The 23050-nt window shown below is 38.8% G+C and overlaps 1 protein-coding gene across 1 annotated transcript in view; it reads right to left on the reverse strand.

The window, feature by feature from the left end:
• The window catches only part of sgsm1a (small G protein signaling modulator 1a), a 35362-nt gene extending 15824 nt beyond the window's left edge, over positions 1-19538 (reverse strand). The window contains exons 1-3 of the mRNA XM_042420270.1: positions 19458-19538; positions 19283-19326; positions 7885-7960 (exon numbers count right to left, since the gene is read on the reverse strand). Coding sequence (XP_042276204.1) covers positions 7885-7960; positions 19283-19326; positions 19458-19476 — 139 coding nt within the window. The 5' untranslated portion in view covers positions 19477-19538. The remainder of the gene's footprint in view (positions 1-7884; positions 7961-19282; positions 19327-19457) is intronic.
• Between the last annotated feature and the right edge of the window lie 3512 nt (positions 19539-23050).

Consider the following 23050-nt stretch of genomic DNA (forward strand, 5'->3'; position numbering starts at 1 on the left):
TGGGAAATGATTGCACGTCTGTGCGTGTAATTTCCTAAACTATGATTACAAATTGTACTCGCCATATCAGCTGCCTCTGAAAAGTGTCATGCCAGCCTGCCATGTAGTGGACTTTGCTATACAGTTGTGCTATCGCTACTGTAGATGTTGTCAGCCCTTACATTCATGTATTGCATCTTAGCATATACAATGTAACGGGTTTCAGCATATGCTATAAACTACTTTTTCCTTTCTGGTAGACACATGGTGCTAAAATAATCCTTTGACATGCTGAAATCTAATGTTTTTAGCTAGCTACAGGCATTTTATTAGTGTTTCAGCCTTTGGTTGCATATTATGGCGCTGATTGTTTTCCCCTCCAGTGGACATGGTTTTCAGAGTATGTCGTGTTGCGCTCTGTCTCTATGTTAATAGATTTTTTTCTTCTGGCCACTTGGGGGCAGCACAATAAGCCGTAAACAAAACAATGACATATCATCACCTTATGAAGTTGTTAACAGAAATGTGTTGGCAAACAGTTGCCTGTTGCCATCGAGCAGACACAAAGCAACATTCATTTGGAGTGTTTCTGGCCACCTGATGAATGTGAGTTCAATATTCTCTCTCCTTTACGCTTTGTTTTTGTCTACACTAACTCCTGAAGAACATATTTGGCTGTTTAGCAGCTAAATGCTCCATTATAGTCTTTAGCTAGTCAGTGACTTTGTGTGTCTGCTGTTTGGTGCTGGGCAGGTAGCATACAGTGGGTTTGTAGAGCTGGGAATCAGACTGATGAGAGCTGTGAGAGTGAACCATTGCAGTTGCAAGCTTTAAAACCAAAACAATGAGCTGAAAGAACCTAAAAAACTCTGTAGAGCCTAGGAAGACTGCAGAGCTAGTGATAATTCTCTGTGATTTTGTCAGTATGAGCAACATTTTTAACACTACACAAAGTAATTTAATTTACTGTTTACATAAAATATTAATAAATGCAGCTTTAATCTGAAGCTCTTGGGATAAACATTTTATGCCATAAAATGCACTGGCAGCTGATATCACACAAAAATAGTCTATGTGGCACAAGATGCTTTTTCTTCACATTTCATGAACATTTTGTTCCAATAATCACAGTTTGATGGCACAAAATGTGTCTAAATGAGATAATATTATACTGCTGGGACAAAACATAAATCAGTTTGATTATTTTTCACTATTCTGCTACATTTTATGGAAAGTTTTGTTTTCACTGTTTACTAGGCTGAGAATGGCATATTTCCTATAATGATTATTTTTTTTCTCTTTGCATGATCTTAGTTTATCCAATAAGCTGTATTGAACACACAAGTAGCGACAAACAGTTGATGACATGATGACACAGTTGCACAATCACTCGACTGTGCAGAAAAACAGACACCCCTCTTCTCTCTCAGGCCTACGTGGCAGCGCCTCGAGCTGTGTTGACATTTGAGTTCTCTTTCAGGACTAATCCTGTGGCTCTGTTCACATGGGGTCAGGGGGAATGCTGGGGTTGCCATGACAACCCCTGTTGATGGAGCGATTGAGCTCTGGGAGAGACGAGCGTAGGGAGGGGCGGCGGCAACTCATTGGCATCACGATCTCTCTCTTTCCATCATCCTGACTCCTTCAAATCGCAGCTTCTCTCCTTCCACCATCCTGTCGCTCTGTGAATCTGTGTGAGTCACTTTCTCTGTCGTTGCCTCTACTACAGTCACTGTTAGCAAGGTTTTAATTCAACCTCACCAATGAAAGTGTCATCACAGCCATCAACCTTCAGGTTTTGTTTTGTTATTTTAAATCTAAAATATGTCCTCAAGATCTTCTTTGCATCTTTGTTGATCTTTTCTTTTTTTCTTCTCTTCCTGCACTTTCTCTCTTCATCTCTATGTGCTGCTTTTCCTCACATCATTATCAGAACAAGAAGCTAAATGTCAGAACAAAGCGTAACACTAAAAGGTCTCCAAATATAGTTCATCCTCCTTACTGTCTCATCATTTGTGCTAACTAGTCTCAGATGGCAAAAGTGCAAAGAAAGCGACTCCCAAACCTTTACACTCTTCTTAGAGCTACTGTCTACCCAATAAGCTTCAGACAGCTTCTGCTGCTACAAACTTATAAACAGTGGCATCAGCAGCATGGTCACAAACAATACTTTGTTTATCCCACACTTAGAGAGCACGTATATATAACTAGAAGAGTGCACTCAGTAGAGTGCAGATCTCCACCAGGTGTGTCTGAGGGCATCTATGGTCTCAGTTTTCTTTAAGATGCATAGAATAGTGTGATGGTATAACCAAGCGTCCTCCTGGGTTCACCTAGCTGTATAAACTCATTCAGATAACAATAAATGACAATAAAACAATAAAAACCTCTCCCTACCTCCCTCTCCCCTCCAAAACAAAGAAGAGTTGCTCAATTGTCCCTCTTGGCTCCCTTACAGTCAAGATGGTGGCAAAGCTAACAAAAACGGGGATTTATTCATCTCATATCGTGCCTAACTTTAGTGCATCATAACATATCAGTTATGGAAATTAATCTGCAGATGCTCCGCTTCAAAATGAGACCAAACTTTTCTATGGATGCCAGTTTTTGAGCCACGACAAAGGCCAAAATGTGGCCTGCAATAGACTTGTCTTTAGCCGATTGTCAGAAATTCCTTTTGCTGCAGTTGTTGATCACTTGTGGCCCCTACCAGCTGGTTAAGAGGAGTGAGGACTCAGTGGTATAAAATACATTATAAAGTAGGTTTTTCAACAACTGTGAATCACCACAACCATGAGAGGTCCTTGAGCATACAGTCATAAATGTGCATAAAAGATATTAGGCTGATGGCTCCAGTAGTATGCAAGATTACCTGCGGACAAATTCACACACGGACACACAGACACACAAGCCCAAATGCATGATTTCCTCCAGGCTTATGCCTGGCTGACACAAAAACATGAAGCATTCAGTGTGACTTATTACTTATTTCTTATTACTTATTTCGTAAAATTAAATATTTTATCTGAATCATTTCCCCACAAACAGCAGTTAAATGTGCTGTGAGGTAATGAGCATCATGTCAGCAAGATCACTCTGGTCCCTTCTGGTAAAAACAGCAGTAAATTGCCTCTAATCAGCCTGTATCTGTGGCAACTGAGTGCATTAAGAGACTCTTGGACACTGACACACAGCTGACCAACACACAGCAGATCTCACCAACACAAGGTCTGAATATGTGAAATGCTGAAATGGTTAGTGGATGATTCAATAATTTAATCAGACAATCCACAGAATATTAACTGTTGTTTTTGAAAATAATTTTATCATCATCAATACTTAGATAAAAGCACACACATGCTCATTACCACTTCTGATAGGTGAGCATTTTCAGCTTGGCTTCATATCATAAACTAAAATCCTTTCTTTACTGTAGTTCAGACAAAATAGGCAATTTTCAGACATCATTTTGGTCTTTAATAACCTGAGATAGTTGGAGCTACTTATTAATATTTGACATTTCAGGGACAAGATGACTAATCACTTAATTGCTCAGCAATCAGCAATTAAAACAGCTATTAGCTGCTGACCTGAATATGTAAGATGGTTCACCGCAGTTTTTAAAATCAAGTTCATCTATCTAGAACAGTCTTCCTTTATATTATTTAATATTTTTTATCTTCAAATGAGCAAAATGTTCATTTCATTGAAATATGTTTTGCACAAGTATGATGAAAGAGTCTGGATATGTGAAAAACAGCTGTACGGACTGCGGGCGATGTGGGAGAGAAAATCTAAAAGCTACTGCATAATAGATCTGTATACAGTATATAGTGAACCTATAGTAGTATGTGTTATTATAATAAAATAATTAAATTAGTATTAAATTGGTGATAAATTGGTATTATTTTATATTATGAACAAGTAACAGTACTACCTGACTTATCTTGTATTTTGGGGTTAACACTTCAAACTTATAGCACTAACATTACTACAAATTTCACCTCACGTTTTCTCTTTAACTTTTATGTGTGTCAGACAACTCCAGTGAATATATTCCAGTTCATTTCAACAGATTTGGCAGCATTCCCAAATTTTTGTCACATTTTTGCTTTGTCTTCTGCAAAGTTGAATTAATCCTCATCGCATCTTGAGAAAACCATTACTTTAATGATTAATAAACAATGACTTGGATTCTTTTGTCCATTTAGATGCAATATACAAATTATTTCTGTGGTTAGGACAGAAAAATAAGTGAGCTTTACTGTCTTGATCATATTCGAACTTCCAAAGTAGATACATGTTTTTATGCATTTTGAATGTAAAATTACAACAATTCCTCTTAAGTTAGGTTGACTTATTGAGAAAGGTGCTGAGACTTTGGGGTTAATTTGATAAAGATGAATCAAATTAATTCAAATCTGTCCACTGCAGTTGAAAGAGAGAGAAAAAGATAAAGAATCCATCATGATTCATGTAAGAAGCTCAGAGTTTGACACACAGGCTGTGAGGGGAGGACAGAGCGGTTTATAACTGGGAACTATGGGAATTAGCAATTAAATTCAGGATATAAATACAACTTCTAATTTATCAATGAAAGTATAATTGTTTGGCTTTTCATGGATTCACAACTGAAAGTCAGTGGTGGCTTTTTGACACACATTCCTTGAACACTGTCTCTACATTTCAGACTCTGCCTGGGCAGCTCAACAAAGTAGCCATGATGTTGGAGGCTAATTGCTCCCTGGTGAGCTGGCTGAGCTCCTCTCCCATCCTCCACTCACTCTCATCTCTAAACAGACCGCAGCTGAACGAGGACGTGTAGTAACAAGAGCCGCTGCGAGGATCATAGGAGGAGTCAGGAGGAGGAGGAGGAGGAGGAGGAAGCTGGCTGACAACAAAACAGAGAGTAGCGAGGGTCATCCTGAGCTGCTACGTGTCCACTGGGATGTATGATAGTAGTGGAGAGGGGTTCCTCAGACTGACTGGCGGCTGTTAAAACCGCTAGACCAGTCCAGTGGATAATATCCATAAAACTGAACACTAACATGAGTGTGTTATTGGAAACATAAAGCAAATACAACACTAAAACATTGTGTAAGAAAGTCTCTCCATCACATAAAAATCTGTGTTCTGTGACAAATTATTTTCATAACACTCTGAGAGAAAAATGAAACCGTAAAAAGAGATTTGGGGTAAGCTGATTACTGGGTGGGAAGGATGTCCGTTATCATTCGCTTATGCTGGTTTTAATAAGCTTTCAAGCTGTGCTGCAAATTCCTTTCACACTTTGAGATGATGAAAATTCAAACAGGCTCAACTTGGACATCATGAGGAGCTGATTGTACCTCTGAGGACCCAGAAAGAACACAAGATTGATCGTGTATTCTACAAAATCTTAACTCATTTTACCCATCTTCACACTTTTTCTCGAGAAGAGAGAATTCCCGCACACTGTCCTTAGAGATACAACATTTCAGTCTTTAGACCTTCATCAGGTAAACGTTGTATCTCTAATAAAGTTTATTGCAAATAAAAGGACAGTGTGCAGGAATTCTCTCTTCTCTTGCTTATGGACTTTTCCTCCTACTCACCTGTCTACTAGAAACTGAAGGTATGCACGAGCCTTTACAGTTAAGTTTCACATTCTCGCTACCTTTTTTCTTTTCAACTTTAATGAGCTCATGTGTGTGTGAAATGAGGACATTAAGTTAAACTGTGACTGCAGTGTCTTAGCGTGCAAGTGGTGACAATCTCAACTGTTCTGACAACAGCTGGTGAAACTGTGACTTACATTAACGCAGATTTGAACTTTCTTTTCTCATTTATCCGTTACTAAATATAGTGGTGTGTCGCCCGTTCTGACATCCAAATCTGTGATATGTAAGTGTGCAATTATATTTTCACAAGAATATAGAGCAGACAAGCCTTTAGAGACCTTACAGGCAGATAGTCATTATAGTTTCTCCTTATTATCACTCGTGTATCTCCTTTCACATATTTACTCCGTGGTGCAATGAAGATGACTCATTCATTTGCACAATTTTTCATGGTAATAAGGGTCTTTGTCATGGGATGTTTACCATAAAAATGGTTTCTTGACTCAAATATGATTTAAGGGACTTGACTGTTATTAAAAATAAAGAAATAAATAAGATAACATTGCAGAGTTATAATAAAATAGCCTCCTATTATGTCTTTGTTGCACATATGGTTTCCAAATAGTAAAAATATCACATTTTCTGCAGACTGAGAGTCATATTATTCACACTGAAATCCTCAAATCTATTTTGTTGCTGGTTACAGCTCTGGACTGAGCCAGACATCTGACGAGTGTGAGCGCCTGCATGTGGGCAGTGTGTTTCTCACAGTAATCATACTGCACTACATCAGTGCCATTTGGAGGCAAGAACAATAACAGTTGGTGAAATAATGAACTTTAAATGTCCTTAACACTAATTATACACTTGTGCAAATGTTATGTTGACGATGTGGCTCTTGGCGTCACTGGACCCGACAGCTTGTTTAAAGTAGCACCTAAAACTTCCTTCTCTGTTTAAGAAAAAGTTTTTTTTTGTATTCCAGGATTTGTTACTGGACAAAAATTCTTGTTATTCAGCATCTTCTCTGATCCACAATCCTCCTCTCAAACTTTAAAACGCTTTACCCTTATTTGAGTCGAGGATCAAAGGACAGAGGCTGTTGTATGTTGTTCAGATTGTAAATCCCTCTGAGGCAAATTTATGATGTGTAATTTTGGGCTATATAATTTCAGTTTACTTGTTGGAAAAATAATATAATAAAGATGTAAATGTAAATGAAAAATGTAAATTAAAGAGTACGGTCTAAACCTGCTCCATGTGAAAAGTGCCCTGAGATGACTTTTGTTGTGATTTGGTGCTATAAATAAAATTGAATTGAATTGAATTGAAAGAAGTGCTACCAGCTTTAGCCACACTATGCCATGGACTAAGATTGTTAGTGCCAAGTAAGCTAGACTAGTGTTATGTAGACCTATTGTGTAAGTTATGATTTATTTCATAATGTATTCATACATGTATACAGTCATTTCATACAACGACTACATAAATAAATCACAACACAATGAAAATGAAACATGATTAAGGATCTACAGCCATACTAGTGGCTCTGTGAGGCTGTAGTTAGGCACAGTGGTGCTTTGAGCTAATGCTAACACATTGTGGTTTATCTTGTTAACATTTGCTAATTAGCACTAAACCAGAACTACAGCTGACGATGATGGGGATGTTATTCCATTTGCGGGTATTTGGTCAACAACCAAAGTATTGGACAAGATTAAATTTTGACCTGATGATGGCGCTTCATGGAAAGCAAAGCTATCACCAAAGTTATTAAAGTCATCCAGAGGGGGACATGAATGAGTGTGCCAAATGTCATGGCAGTCCTTAAAATAGTTGTCAAGACATTTCACTCGAAACCACAAATGTGGAACTAGTGGTGGCACTAGAGGGAAAGTCAGAGGGTCACCAAATTTATTAGCATTTATCGTCTGGCAACCATAAATATTTGTACCAAATTCTGTCACAATCCATCTAGTAAATGTTAAGATAATTCATAGGATAAGTGAAAACTCTGACCTGCTGCTGGTGGGAATCACTATTAACCACCAGCTTGAAATTAATCAGAAATCTGGTCACATCAGATATAACTGTGACATAAAGGCAAAACAAGTAACAGAAAGTAAAGCTTGCAAAGATCCGCAGTACGATTGCTTTGAAATAAAACTTTGATACATGAGACAATCATGAGTCACATCAGGAATGACTTCAAATTAAAAAAACTAAACATTCAGTGTGGCACAATTGTTTAAACTGAAGAGGCTGTAAATGAAAGTGTGATTAATTTGTATATTTGGTTACTCACCACAAAAGGACACAATATGGCTGCTGTCTTCATGAACAAATTTCCTGGTGACTGCTTCCTCCATAATCTGCTTCACCTGTCAATGACACGGCAGATGCTGGATGACTCATTCATTAATATGCCACTACTGGTACAAACACACACACACACACACACACACACACACACACACACACACACACACACACACACACACACACACACACACACACACACACACACAGGCTGTGAGGGGCTTGTTGGTGAGAGTTTGCTTGAGTGATGAATATATTTCAGAGAATAATTAGGAGATTTGATCTGAACTAATGCACGTCTGTCCGTAAAAACGGAGGGTAAAATGATGGTGAGAGAGTTTGAACTGTGGTTGAAAAGTTAAAGGGAAGAAAAACACTGAGTGGGAAGAGTGCATGTTAAGTTGGTGGATGAGTCACCAGCTCTCATCCCAAGGACCTCTACTGGGAAATGGAGGTGGTACATTTGGGTGTGTGTGTGTGTGTGTGTTGGGGGGCGGGACGTTCATCCATCACAGACCCCTTTTCTGAACAATTTATAATCCTCAGTGGGAGCAATTGATTCTGTTGCGTCAAACGCTGATGACATCCTTTTCATGCACACACAACTTCTTTTAAAAAAAAAAGATGGAGAAGGTCAGATACACGTGCTCACAAGGCAACGCTCATTAGTTAGCTTTTGTCGTCACGGCGATGTGCCCTTCTCCCCGCTGACCTGACAACAGCTACAGACCAATAGTTAAGACGACTGATAAATCAATCCCCACGGTGGCTATGGAGACGTCCCCCTGTGTGGACACCGCTCTGCAATCTGCACGGGGAATATCAACCTCCGGACGCAGCCACACAGATAGCTGTAATTTCCTGTTGAAATGAGTCTGTCCACAACGACCATATTACACAAAATCACTGCCAAGTTCAGCTCCTACACAAACACAGACACACACACAGACACATGCATAGATGTTCGCTCCAGTGGTCCAAGTTCCTTCAGCTCGATTTTAACCCGTTTTCCAATTTACACATTGATTCAATCCTTCGGTGCTGAGAGCAAATCTCTTCTCTGTGAGGCAGTCCAGTGGTCACGAAGCAGTGGGCTGTCTTCTAACAATATTAGTTTTCATCGTTTGATATTTACAGCCTGATCATAAAATGCTCTGGGACATCAAGTTCTATCTTCAGGTTAGATATTCCACTATGGCTCAATTTTATGGACCAAAGAGCATTTATAATATCTAGTTAACCTGCTGTACACAGATGGGTTATAATACCTGTGAGTAGGGGTCGACTATAAGGATAAAATCTTCCATCACAGTATATGTAACTTTTTTATTGTTATATCCAGCTACTATATTGTCATGAAGTGCATTTTCTGGAATTTTAACAAGGCAGCCGTTTATGGTAGGGCTGCAACCTATTATTATTTTCATATTTTGATTATTTTCTCGATTAATCAATTACTTGTTTAGTTGAGTGTTAAAAAAAACATTGAATAATTTCTCAGAGCCCACAGTGATGTCTTGAATTCTCTTGTTTTGTCTGACTAACAGTCCAAAACCATAAGATATTCAATGAGAGAGAGAAACATCAAGATGTCACATTTGAGAATCTGAACAATTGGCATTTTAGCTTGAAAAATAACTGAAACCATGAATCGATCATCCAAATAGTCACTGATCTATTTTCTTTCGATCGACTAATCGATTAATTGACTTATCTTGCAGCTCTAATTTACAGACAAAACAACCAAATGTGAATGTTTGTTTTTGGATAATTCGGTTAATTAAATACCTGAAAAAAATCACTGTATTTTATCACATTGTTTCTCTACATCAAGCTAATCGATTATTGGATCAACAGAAATTTAATCGTGAACTATTTTGATTAATAATTTCATTTAAATTCATTGTAATTTTTCAAGCATACATGCAAAAACCTTGAATCTCTGGGTTTTGGACTGTTGGTCAAAGCGACGCGAAGATGTCACATTGGACTCAAATTGTGATGACATTTTACAGACCAAATGCTTAATTAAGTAATCAAGAAAATAATCAGCAGTTAATCGATAATGAAAGTAATGCAGCCCTATAATTCAGCAATTTTGAAATATAATGAAATTTGATGGTTGACAAATTTCTTTCATCTCACAGTAGATATCATATCAACTATACTCGTAGGACTAAACTTAAGAGGCTAAATACACACATGTACATCCATACACATCCATGAATCCATATGGAGTTTATTTTTGTCTCAAAAAAGCAACATCTAAGTAAAAGAAGAACAGAACAGACCCTGAAGATTTTGTGTGAGACACAAAACAACTTGTTTTTCTGTGTAGGTGCAGAGAAAAATCTGCCAACTGAGCACTGATCGCACCCTTATTATTAATTCAAGATGAGGATCTAAAACTGACTTCACTCCTGAAAAAAAGAACAAAAAGAGGTTTACGAAACAGTTGGAAAAGAAAAGTGCACAGAACACTCCCACCCCGAAAACTTCTGCATATTAAAAAAAAAATTCCACTAATTAGACAGCAGTCATTACGCAAATTTGGCCTGTTGGCATCAGTAGCATTGTTATGTTCAGCATCATCAGAAATGATTCATTCTGCCAACACAACAGAGAAAGTTCTAGTCTGATGTGATGCACACTCGCTCTGCTCATGATCAGACTTATATAAAGCCTGCATGCACACACACACACAAACACACATACACACATATATATAAGATGCAGGGGACTTATATGCAGCAGCTTTCTCACTGAGTTCACCCGACATACAGATGCCTGATTGATTTGACAACTTGAGGATGCAGACTCCTCCTTGAGTTTCAGCCGCTGTGTTTTCTCATCTCTTCTCATCTGGGCTACAGATCAGGTCTCGGAGGAATTTATATAGCAAAGTGTTGAAGCACAGACAACCTGCAGGTTTCTATGGAGACAGCACGTGTCGCACAGTGGATCACTTCCGCCTAAGGAGATGCGTCAACAACATTCATTCATTTCTGCAATAAACAGAAATAACTGCAGCTCTCCAACTACAGCAACTAATAATATCTAGACGCACCGTGCCTTTATCATTTCAAAGATCTTCCAGCTATGTAGAGTCATCATGCGTTAATTTGGTATCATTAAAGAATATTAGATCCAAAAAAGATCACCATTTAAATCAGCTAAAACACCACCACACAAAATAGATTTTCACAGCATTTCACAGATAAAACAATGTGCGTGATGTGACAAGTCATTAAATGTCTGTGTTGCAGCAGCAAAGCCTGATGAATCTCCTCTAACTAACCACCGCAGACTGAAGGCATCAGCCAGAGTGATAAAAGATCTTCAGAGTATTCCAATTAACTCCTGCAACAGCAGAGCCAAGAAATAAGAGCCAGGGAGAGAGCCCCATCCATTAACATCCACCCTTCATTATTCATCATCTCTGTGGCCACACTGTGATGAACGAGAGGAGCGCGCGCGCACACACACACACACACACACACACACACACACACACACACACAACGGAGAAAAAAAAAGAAAGAAGAAAAACCATCACTGTTACGTGTGTTAATCCATGCGCACGGAGCTGCAGTTTTCATTTAAAGTTATTAACTGCAGTTAGACGTTTGAATTATGACGATATTATTTAGAATAACAATTGAATGAATGAATAGACTGATCAGCTATTAAAAAGGGTAAGTGAACGTGATCCCGCCACTAAATCAATGCAACCACAACACAACCTGAAACAGTGGACACAGCGTTCTGGTGCTGTGATCGTGACATACAATCTTCCTTAGCAGATGGAGCTGCCCGGTTGTCATGAGTTTGTAGATGTTCAAATTTCCAGTGTTCTGAACACTTCGAGGACTTGTTTTCTATGTTGGCTTAATCCTGATGAGACTGTTTTGTCAACCACTGTCTGCAAAGTTAAAACTTAACTTTCAGTCATGACTTGAAATTAACGTGTGATCATTCCTCCATTACATATGTGTAATTAAACTAGTTTTCCTGTCCTTATGGTGACAGCGCCAACAGGAGGGAACTTGGAAGCCGATGGCACTAGTTATGTTCTTACAGAGATGAAAAGAATTATGAGTTATGAAGGACCAAGTTTTTGGGCCATCTGCAGTTGCTAGGACTAAAGGGGACCATATTGAATCCTTGTTAGCCAGAGCCTAATGAGGAGGAGGAGAACGAGGATGCTAAGAAAAATGAAGACGTCTATGCTGAATTGATACAGGTTTTGGATGACAGAAGTTTTTCCCCTGATTATGAGAGAAGCAGCAGACGATGAGAGAAAAGCGTTGCAGATATTGAGGGACCATTATGCAAGCAAAGGGAAGCCACGCATGATTAGCCTCCACACAGAGCTAACATCTCTCCAGAAAGCCACCAACGAGAGTGTTACAGACTACATCATTCATGCAGAGACGGCTATTATAGCACTGAGAAATGCTGAAGAGACTCTTAGCGACGGGCTGTTGATTGCATTGATTCTGAAAGGTTTGCAGTGGGCTTTTGTTTTCGGAGTAAAGGGCTGTCGGACTAATGGGCTTTCAGTCCAATGGGAAGTTTTTGAACTATTGGGGTTATGGAATAATGGGCTGTCAGACCAGTGGCATGGAACCCATAACACAGGGTGATGAGAAGATAACTTTTGGTGAGTTCAAAGCCAAGTTGAGGAGCTATGCGAGAGCCGAGAAGTTTAATGCCAACTTGAATGATGACAATATGATGATGGAAGGTGGCTGGGTGAGGGGGCGAGATAAAGAGTGTTCAGAGATAACCTGCTACAGCTGCTGTCAGACAGGGCATAAAGCCTGGGAATGTACTGGTGAGGGTATAGAACAGAGACGGTGGTGTGGTTTTTGCAAGAGCTCCACTCATACAGACACAAATTGCAGACAAAAAAGGAGGGACAACGTGAAACAAGCATCCGACGCTGAGGACCACACATTTGCATTCAAAATAAGGGACTGACAGGTTCGTGGATTGAAACAGAAAGGGCTGATGGTTGATACAGGAGCAACGTCACATATAATCATGGACATTGAGTAGTGTTAGCAAGTTTGGCAAGACTTTCCAGCCGGAAAAGCACTTCCTGGAGTTGGCTGATGGAACAAGAACAAGCAGTGTCACATTAGGGAGAGGTGATGTGAGGTCTGCCTGAAAAACAGCGATGGTCTTCAGATGAATAGAATGCTGATGAAGGTGCTGTACATACCGTCGTATCCACAGGACATTTTCTCTGTCAAAGCAGCAATGGTCAACAGAGCTTCAGTCAACTTTTGACAAGGGTGTGACCAGCTCATCCACAAGGATGGTAGTTTGACATCAAAGAGTACGATAGACTTGACTATCAAAACACTATAAATGATGAAAATGATGATGGATGTCATTGGTGTTATGATATTCACTGTTATTATGAGGATGTGTCAAAGTTGAAGAATGTAACAGAAGGAATGAAATTCAAGGGTAAGATTGATAAGTCTAGCCTAAACTGTGAAGTCAGCACAAAAGGGAAATTTGCTCAGAGTAGGAACCAAGAGCCTGATGAAAGAGCAAAAGCAGCACTTGAGGTTGTACATACTGATTTAGCTGGTGCAATAGAGCAGGAGGCAAAAGATGGGTTTAGATACACTCGAGCATTTACTGATGATTATTCAGGGGCAGTGTTTGTGTACTTCCTGAATGCAAAGAGTGATGCTGTCAAAGCCACTGAAAAGTTAATTGCTGACTTGACCCCTTAGGGTGAAATAAATTGTTTTAGGTCAGATAATGGCACAGAGTTCACAGCAAAAGACTTCCATTCATTGCTCAGTAAGCTTGTAAGTTGCTCATAAGACATGAGACTTCAGCACCTTATTCACTCCATCAAAATGGGACTGCTGAAGGAAATTGGAGAACACTGTTTGAAATAGCAAGATACATGCTACTTGAGAGCAACTTACCAAAGAAGTTGTGGACATACAGTGTGCTGTAATGACTGCTGCAGTAATTCTCAACAAGTGCTACAACAGACGTGTAGGAGAGACTCCACACTACATGTTGACAGGGAGGAAGACTTATCTTTCAAAGATGAAGGTATTTGGATCAGTCTGCTATGCGTATAAACAGGACAAAAAAAAAGTTAGAATCCTGATGTAAAAAGGGGATCTTTGTTGGGTATGACAAAAGTAGCCCATTATCCCTAGTCTACTATCCAGACATAGGGAGAGTCCTTAAACACAGGTTAATGAAGTTTGTTACAAAAAGTGTAGTTGAACGCCAAACTCAGACGGATCTGCAAATGAGTGATGATGATCTTCATGGGAAGAGATTTATATTCCCCATGCCAGAAGCCAAGATGGCTGATCACAGTTAAAAGAGACACAAGAGCCTCAAATTGAAACTTCAGAGAGTGACAATGACACTCAGACAGTTTTTAGTCTGAATAATGGAGATAGTTCTGATAATTTGTGTCAATTATCTAATTATCTCTGCCAGTGATAGTGACTCACTCAATGGTGTGAAAAAAAATGTTGAGAGCAAAATTAAATTCAAGATGAAGGATCTTGGGAAACCTAAGCATTTTCTAGGCATTGATTTTACACAGAGAGGAGGGGAAGTAAGGATGAACCAAATAAGGTAGATAACAAAGATACTGGAGAGGTTTGGTATAAGACAAGGTTAGCGACATGTGAACAGAAACAAAATTTTAATGGTGATGGTGAACCTGTTGAGGAAATGTTAGGCAGCTTGATATATGTAATGACATGTACAAGACCTGATCAAAGTCTGTCAGCAAGCTGTCACAATACCTACCAGAGCCAAAGGAACAACACTGGATAACTACCAAACATGTTGAGGTACTTGAAGGGTACAATAAACCAGGAGTTGAGTTACAAGAACGGAAAAGAAAAACTCAAACTTGTAGCAAAAAGTGATGCTGATTGGGCAGCAGATCAAAATAACAGACAAAGCACAACAGGGTACTGCTTTAGTTTAACTAAAAATGGCCCTGTTATTTCATAGAAATGTAAGAAGCAGCCAACAGTAGCTTTATCTACATGTGAAGCAGATTATATGACACTGGCTGTAGCCACACAAGAAAGTTTGTATCTTGTACAGTTATTGAATGGGATGGATAGTGAGTGCCAATACACACCAGTAGAAAACTTTGAAGATAACCAAGGTGCAATTGCTCTGTCAAAGAACTGAGTATATCGTCACATGTTGACAGCAGGTATCATTTCATTTGGTTTGCACTCAGTGGTAGTAAAATAACCTGTGAATATTGTCCAACAGCAGACCTGAATGCAGATGTTTTGACTAAGCCTGTAACAAAGTTCAAGACTGAAAAATTTGTGGGTTATATGTTTGAAATGTGAACTGCCAGACAGTTGTGAAGTGTTTAATTGCATGCATGTGTAACTGATACAGTTGAGTATGGCTTGTACAGTATAAGAACAAGTGGGGGTGTTTACTTATAGGCTAAGATGTTGTTAAGGTCTGCTCTTACACTGATGTCATGACCTTTGATTGATGCATAAATGAGCATGTGCAAATAAAGAAATCCTTTTCCAGTTCAAGCAAGACCAACGACAAGCACATGTGATTATTCCTCTGTGAAACACTTGTAAACAAACCGGCTTTCCTACTCTTATGATGACATCGCCAACAGAGGTGAACCACAACGCTGCTGCTTAGTGTCTGATGTCAACAGAAAGAGGAGGCTCCACACTCCCCTCACACAAGGTTGGCCAGTTTATTAAGCGTTATCTTAACTGTCAAGCCGACACCCTCTTTTTATTCAAGCCATACAAACCACGGTCTGTATATGTATATTAATGCATCTCTCTCAGTCCAATCAGGTAATCCTGTCTTATCGAAACCAAACCCTGATTATAAGTACATTCACTTAGAAAAGTCAAAAACTGTATGACAATCTCAGTGTAATAATCTCTATCAATATCTATGACAACAATAATATAATATATAATAATAATAATATGTGATGGTTTCCCTACAGCTGGTTCCTGCAGTATGAATCAACTCTGTATTAATGTTTTCTATCAATATGCTATCTGGAATCTTAAAATCTCCAGTAAGCAGAAAACACAGACTATGGATTATCTGACATTCTGTTAGAACGGCCTGAAACCTTATCCTGACTAAGCAGCTATAGCCTTAAAGAAAAAAAGCAACGCAGGGAAGTAAATGGTGCAGATCTCTGTGTCCTGTATGTATTTTAATAGTCTCTAGCCCCTTCCTCTCCCTCTTTCTCCTTTAGCAAACACAGGTGTGTATTTGTGTTTGTATGCACGTGTGATATACAAAAGGCGGAGAGAGGAGCTTGATTTAGAGGTACAATCAGAGGAACATAGAGAGACAGACAGACAGACAGACAGACAGACAGACAGGGTTTTTTTTGTATCAAGGCTACAGCAAATAAGAGATCTCATTCAAACCAATTTTGAGCCAGAAGGTAATTCTGCTGCCACAGACGTCCTGCACTCTCTGGATAATGGCCCACATCCAGGTACATTTGAACAGACTGATGGCAAATAACCAGCTGGACAAGGAAAGCGTGAGAACACACAGCATAGAGACACCATATGGTATAACCCACACAGAGTAATAATAATCATAAACTAATGGCAAAAACAACAACTAAATCTCTGTTTTCTTCAAAGGGAATGAATACATTTAAAAATTATCGAAAAACATCCATTGATTGTTAATTAATCTAGATTAATGTTGATTTTCTATAAAGTCATTCCTTCATTAAGTGCTATTTGTGAAAAAGGTGAGCTGCCATGCTAACAAGTTGTTTCGTTGGACCATCTACAGACTGAATCACCGGCTGCATTCGTGGTACGCAGTGAAGACTGTGAATGAATTTCAGCAAGGTCCTGTCAGCACACAGGAGGCAGGGTTAATCATGGGAAGGGTCTGGTCTTTACTGATAAGACTGCAAACAGGACTCGGAGGAAAACAAATCAGATTAAAGTCTCTACATTCCTCCTTTCACAAGATCTGAGATGTGATTTTTATCTTTGTTTACTGGGCAGAAATAAAGTCTTGTAATTTATGAGGTAATCTGAGATTGAACAAATAGAAAAAAATCCATCAGTTGTTAACTGAACGAAGGTAAAAAAACAAACAAAAAAAAAACAGTCTGGACTCAGGAAATCTGGTCAGGAAGAGTGAATGAGTAACAGGCGCATTACAACTGATACTCAGGTTGTATTGGGAATCTTTAAGGCTTCAAGGTGTGTGAATGTGTAAATGTTAACCCTTCTCTGAACAAACAGAGGGAAACAAAACCTCAGCCAACAGACAACAAAGTACACACTACTGCAGGACAATGGAGACACAATGGAGTTATCAGTTCACTGATATGCCAGGCTTATATTCATCTTTCATCAAAAATCAATTAAATATTTTCCAATTCAGTGGATGTGACATACAGAAGTTTGTTTGAAGCTGAATTGGTTCAACTTTAAATATTTAATCACACTCCCGTTGAACATTTGAATGTGGTTCTATTATTTAGTTTTAGTTCACTGCACCAACTGTTGGCAAATTCAAATTTGACCTAGTTTTAATGCAAGCATTAGCTGAACTAAGACTTAAACATCAGTAAAATAAAATGGGTTGTACCACCCAAACTAGTTCTTTGGTATAAATGTTGTTAAATATTTACACACAGTAACTGCCAGGTGTAGCTGACAGTTGGGTAGCTAACTGAACCAACTGACAAGGCTAACACTAGCTTGCTAATATATAGCTAGCTCATTTAGATTGAGTAGAAAGGGTAATATGGTTGACATATTTTGTACACTTTTGTAGAATCATATTAATTATTAATATACCTCAAATTACAAAACATATGCCAAATAAGGTCATTTAGCTAACGTAGGTTAGCTAAATCCTTTCCCTCTCATTCTAAACTAACGTATATATTTCCCCATGTAAGCATTCATAAACAAAACAGATTTAATATAGTTTTAATATTTAAGATATATATCTTGGCCCTCTAAAACTCTTATTTTAGCTTGTGATGCTACAGTGATTTTGTGTTTACATAAACTAGCTAGTTGACTTAGGAAGGACTTAAGACACGTCTTGGTGACAGATTAATGAATAACTGGTGCCATGTGGTCTAAATGCAGTTTCAGAGGTTTAACAAGAATAAGCTTCTATATACTTTGTTGTGTTTTTGGCATGAAAATAGTCATATTTTAGTACGTTGGTGTTAACGCTGACAGCTACAATCCAAAAGTATTGGACTTTTGGACACATAGACAGATAAACTATGTAGGACAGTTTGACCACAATAAGACTAAACAATCTCAGAAAATGTGATGATATTACAGTATAATAAGCTGGTCCAGAGAGGGTATATTATTATCTGGTGAGACTGTTTTAAACTTTAAAATGCTTGGGTTGTTTTGCAATTGACAAAAACGAAAGACAAAATGACAAAATAAAAGTATTAGCAAAAGTATAACAAATCACCATCCATCTTCCTCCAAATGAATGCTCATGCAACTTGAGCTTTGCAGCATCACTACTGTTCACTTCCATCTTATGATGACAGACTTAATGTGACATTTCTAAAAAAGTGACACCCTGATGCAAGCAGTCACATTATGTCATATCATGGGACCCAAAATCGTGATGCAGAATTCTCCTTTAAGCTTTAGTGACGTTTCATTTGATCTTTACTGAGATCTGTGTAACTACAATAACCTCAAATGATGATGAGTGACAATGAAATGTTGCAAACCAGCTGAACAAACCAACTGACCCTTTACCATATTTGATTCCACTCACCACACTATAACTAAGTATGCATCATACACACACACACACACACACACACACACACACACACACACACACACACACACACAAATACACACAGTTTGTGTCTTATTGAAACCACCAAATGGCTTGGCAGAAGGCTGCTGGGTTCCTCTGCCATAAACATCACAAACACCAGACAGACAATCTGTTTCCTTCTGCTTCTCCACCCGAATAATTACTGAGCTGCAGCACAAACAGGGACCACTGAACAAGGAATAATGCTATTTTTTAATAGAAAAAAACTCAATTAACTGTACTGCATTTACTATTAGTTTCCCAATATTTAATATGGGCTTGTTTTTCTAATATTTCAAAGAGCTTGTCATACAGATAATCAATCTTAGGTGTCATCATTAGAGAAAAAGACTGCACATCCAGTTCAGACAGATAAGTATCCCACCATTCTTTAACTACTGTAGAGATCACCTGGGAATCCTCCCTGTGTGCAGTGTGAATTGTACAGCTTCATACAAACAAAAACGTGTTTGTTTTTCCGACTCGATAACTGCTGAGCTGAAAACACCCACCTCCTTCTTGACGGTGCGCAGCAGCCTCTGACGGGTCTCGGCTTCTAAAACACAGAACAAACAGTCTCATATAGGACATTTTTTGCAGCTGATCAAGACTCAGCTGCCACCACATTTACAAAGCACCTCAAACATGATGTAAATATATTTATCATTAGATTAATTTTGCTCCCACCTGCCATGATTGTTGCCATGGATCCTGTCTCCTGTCTGCAAGCAACACCCCTCCCATCAGCTGAGTGTTGGCTGCTACACTGTGGATCAGGACTCCGCCTCCTCTTCACACACGCCTCTTAAAGACACATGCAGGTGTTTCTACTGGGTGGTTTACTCATCAATATAACAGCCTTCATTCAATGTATGTAATTTAAGCATCAATGTAACAGTCTATATTCAAAGGAAAAACAGCTCTCTAGCTTTTAAAGCTGCTTATACTGTCTTTGAAATACAGCTGCCCACATTAAAGCAGCTATAATTGATTTTTTAAAATAATAATAATGTATCAAATCAGGGGCAATATATCTATTATATCGATATCATGATATGAGACTACTGGATTTTGGATATCGTAATGTGTATCGTAAAGTGTTGTCTTTTCCTGGTTTTAAAGGCTGCAGTACAGTAAAGTGATGTAATTTTCTGAACTTTGTGAACTGTTCTAGCTGTTCTATTATTTGTCTTTACCCTCTCATTCATTATATCCACATTACTGATGATTATTTATCAAAAAATATAAAATATAAAAATGTAAATATTTTGTGAAAGCACCAATAGTCTTCCATATAATATCGTTGCATTGATATTGAGGTATTTGGTCAAAATATCATGATATTTGATTTTGTCCATATCACTCAGCACTGGATCAAATTGCTGTGTGAAATGTGACAGTTAGCTAATAATGAGTTCCTGCTATCACCTGGTTCTGCAGGTGCCCTCAGCTCATTGTTTAGATTTTCTGGCACACAATTTTACTGTTTTGGTTCATTCTCATCGCTCTCACAGCTGCAACAGGCAGATGTTTTTTTTGGGGGGGGGGGGGGGGGGGGGGGGGGGGTTAGCAAAATTGCCCACTGTACTCTACCTGCTCAGCAACAAACAGCTGACAGACAAAGTTAATGGATAGCTGTTGAACACAGTGGAGCATTTAGCAGCTAAAAAGATACCTATTCCCCTAAAAAATTGATCAGTGTTTGTGTGCACGTGTGATATACATATTCATCATTCATCAGATGGACACAAACATGAGTCATATCATATCCATATGAATGTAAAAGATGAAAATATGTCTGTTCTATTCACAGTTTGTTTCCACTGAATCCAAGTAGCCAAAAAAATCTGTAAATGCAGGTGTAAAAGTATTAGTACACAGAATTACTGTAATTAATTGATACTAATCTTCAGTATCAGTTCAGGCAATTACACAACACTCTAGTGTGATGTGATCTGTTATATTTCTAAATAATTTTTTTATAAAGACATTCAATACAAACTGCAAAAAGAATAGAAAAATCATGAACTGAAAACAAAAATATAACATAATATGAAGGCAGGTCTTAGTTCTGAGCTTGTTGTGAATTTCCCTGATATGGAAACGTTTTGTCATTCTGCCATCTTGTGGTCAAAATATGAAACTACTGTTGGGAGATAAAAGTTCTGCCTTGCACCAGTTACATGCAGTACTTGCAAACCACACTGATTTTATAGCTATTTTATAGATTTATTTAGTCATATCATTTATTCATTTATCTATTGATCTACCTCATTTTTTATTTTTGTATTATACAATTACTTGGGTTCAGGATACCTACAGTCCAAATGTGGTTCAGTGTCCATGCTGGGCTGCACTTTGGACGCCCTGATGCTCTGCTGCATTTCAAAACCCTTTGCACCACTTGCAGAGCAGCTGCTGCTGGATACATTCAAGACAAACAAACACTGAGTTCAAACTGTGTGAAGAAAACTGTGTAAATGTGCCAAAAATTCATTCATTTATGTGACACACATTATTCCACTTATTCCTGTAAAGCATGTCAACAATGCTTAAGAAAAAGGTATAAATCATATTGTCCAGAAGATGGCAACTGTGTCATTTTTGATGACCATGACAAAAAAAAGAGAAGTATAAGTGGCTTTTGTTTTCACACCTTTTAGTGAAACATGGTAACAATTTTGTGTCTCATATGAGTGAGAACAAATTTAGAAAAACCACCATCTGAGTCAGTTAAAATCTGAGTCATTGAGTTAAAAGGCTTCAGTGCTCCGGACTGTGGAGTCTCTGGGCCATAAAGTCCAGTTTTGCCTGGAGGACTGAGCTGTCAGGTAGATCAGGTGGTGAGAGGATGGAGTGATAACACGGGATGACAGACTGAGAGGAGCATGGCTGGAAAACCCCAAAGCTGCCTTCATGGTGGTTTCAGTACCAGTAACAACAAAATCCCACGGATCCATCTGTGGATGAACATGTCAGGATGGATACATAATAACTCAAGCCTGGTTTTACTCCTAATCCTGAGCCTGAATTGCATGCTGAGGCCTTTAATCCTACAATTTTACATGATAATATCACACCACAGCACAATTACTAGAATATAGTGTACAAACATTCAAATGTGATTCTAGTTAAAAACACAGTGCAGCAGTCAATGTGTCCTTGTGAGAGCTGCACCTCAGTCCCTTTTTATCCTTCTATTTTCCTGACAAACATCCTTTTCAACCCAGGATTCCCTCGCTGAGATGACTCACACCCTGCTCTGGCTTTAGATAATATGTGGTAATAGCATGTCTTGTTAAATGTCATATCAGGACTTCTGCCCGAGTAAACAGCACACCAGAGCTCTTCTCCAGCTTGCCTTTGCTTGCTTGTCAACGGGAAACCTACAGCACAAAGAACAACACACAACCACGGCATCAGTCACAGTGGAAGAGTGAAATCAATAACTTGAACACACACATAGACATGATTATGTGAAATGATGCTGAAAAGCCCAATTCCAGTGAACTTTTATCGGCCCAGGAGACAACAGAGATTAGAAGGATTTACAGTGGGTGCCACCAGAACACAGGGACCTTATTGATACCAGTGAAAGGAGTCCAAAGCTAAAATCAAATCAACAGTTTCAGAAATAACAATGCTGTGTCATATCTTCATCTGTTTGCCCGTCAGCAGAGTCTGTGTGCAGGGCCGACATGCACATGTCCATGTGTGATTAGAGTCGACGTGCTCTAACAGGCACCAGGGCATGTGATAGAGGCTCCTGTCAGTCTGATGTTCTTCTGCCCATGTGTGCCAATGCAGATTGACAGGATTGTATGCTAGAGAAGGCCACTGCTATATGGTTTGTTGTTAAGCTTATGGCCCTCAGGGGGGCCCCGCACCTCGGCTGAGCAACCATGGCTCCTTCCCCCGGCTGATTGTTTACCTCCTCCCCATCCAAGATCTGCGATGAGACGGCATGTTGAATCTGGTGGAATCTGAACTGAAAAAAAGACTATCTATCTATCTATCTATCTATCTATCTATCTATCTATCTATCTATCTATCTATATAGACACTTTATATACGTGTTTATATTTTGTACCTTCTTTGATTCAGATGAACAAAAGCAGAAAATTATTGAGACTGACATTGTTATCAAACTAACAATCTGCATTTCACTATACTCCAGCTTCAGGTGACACAGTCAGACAACAAATCATGTGACAACAGGCCAGATTGACTGCCATCTGGCTTTTAAGTTTCAGACAATTTCATGATGGCGATGGATTGTC

The sequence above is a fragment of the Thunnus maccoyii genome, chromosome 9 (genome assembly GCF_910596095.1).
Source record: "Thunnus maccoyii chromosome 9, fThuMac1.1, whole genome shotgun sequence".
Classification (NCBI taxonomy): Eukaryota; Metazoa; Chordata; class Actinopteri; order Scombriformes; family Scombridae; genus Thunnus; species Thunnus maccoyii.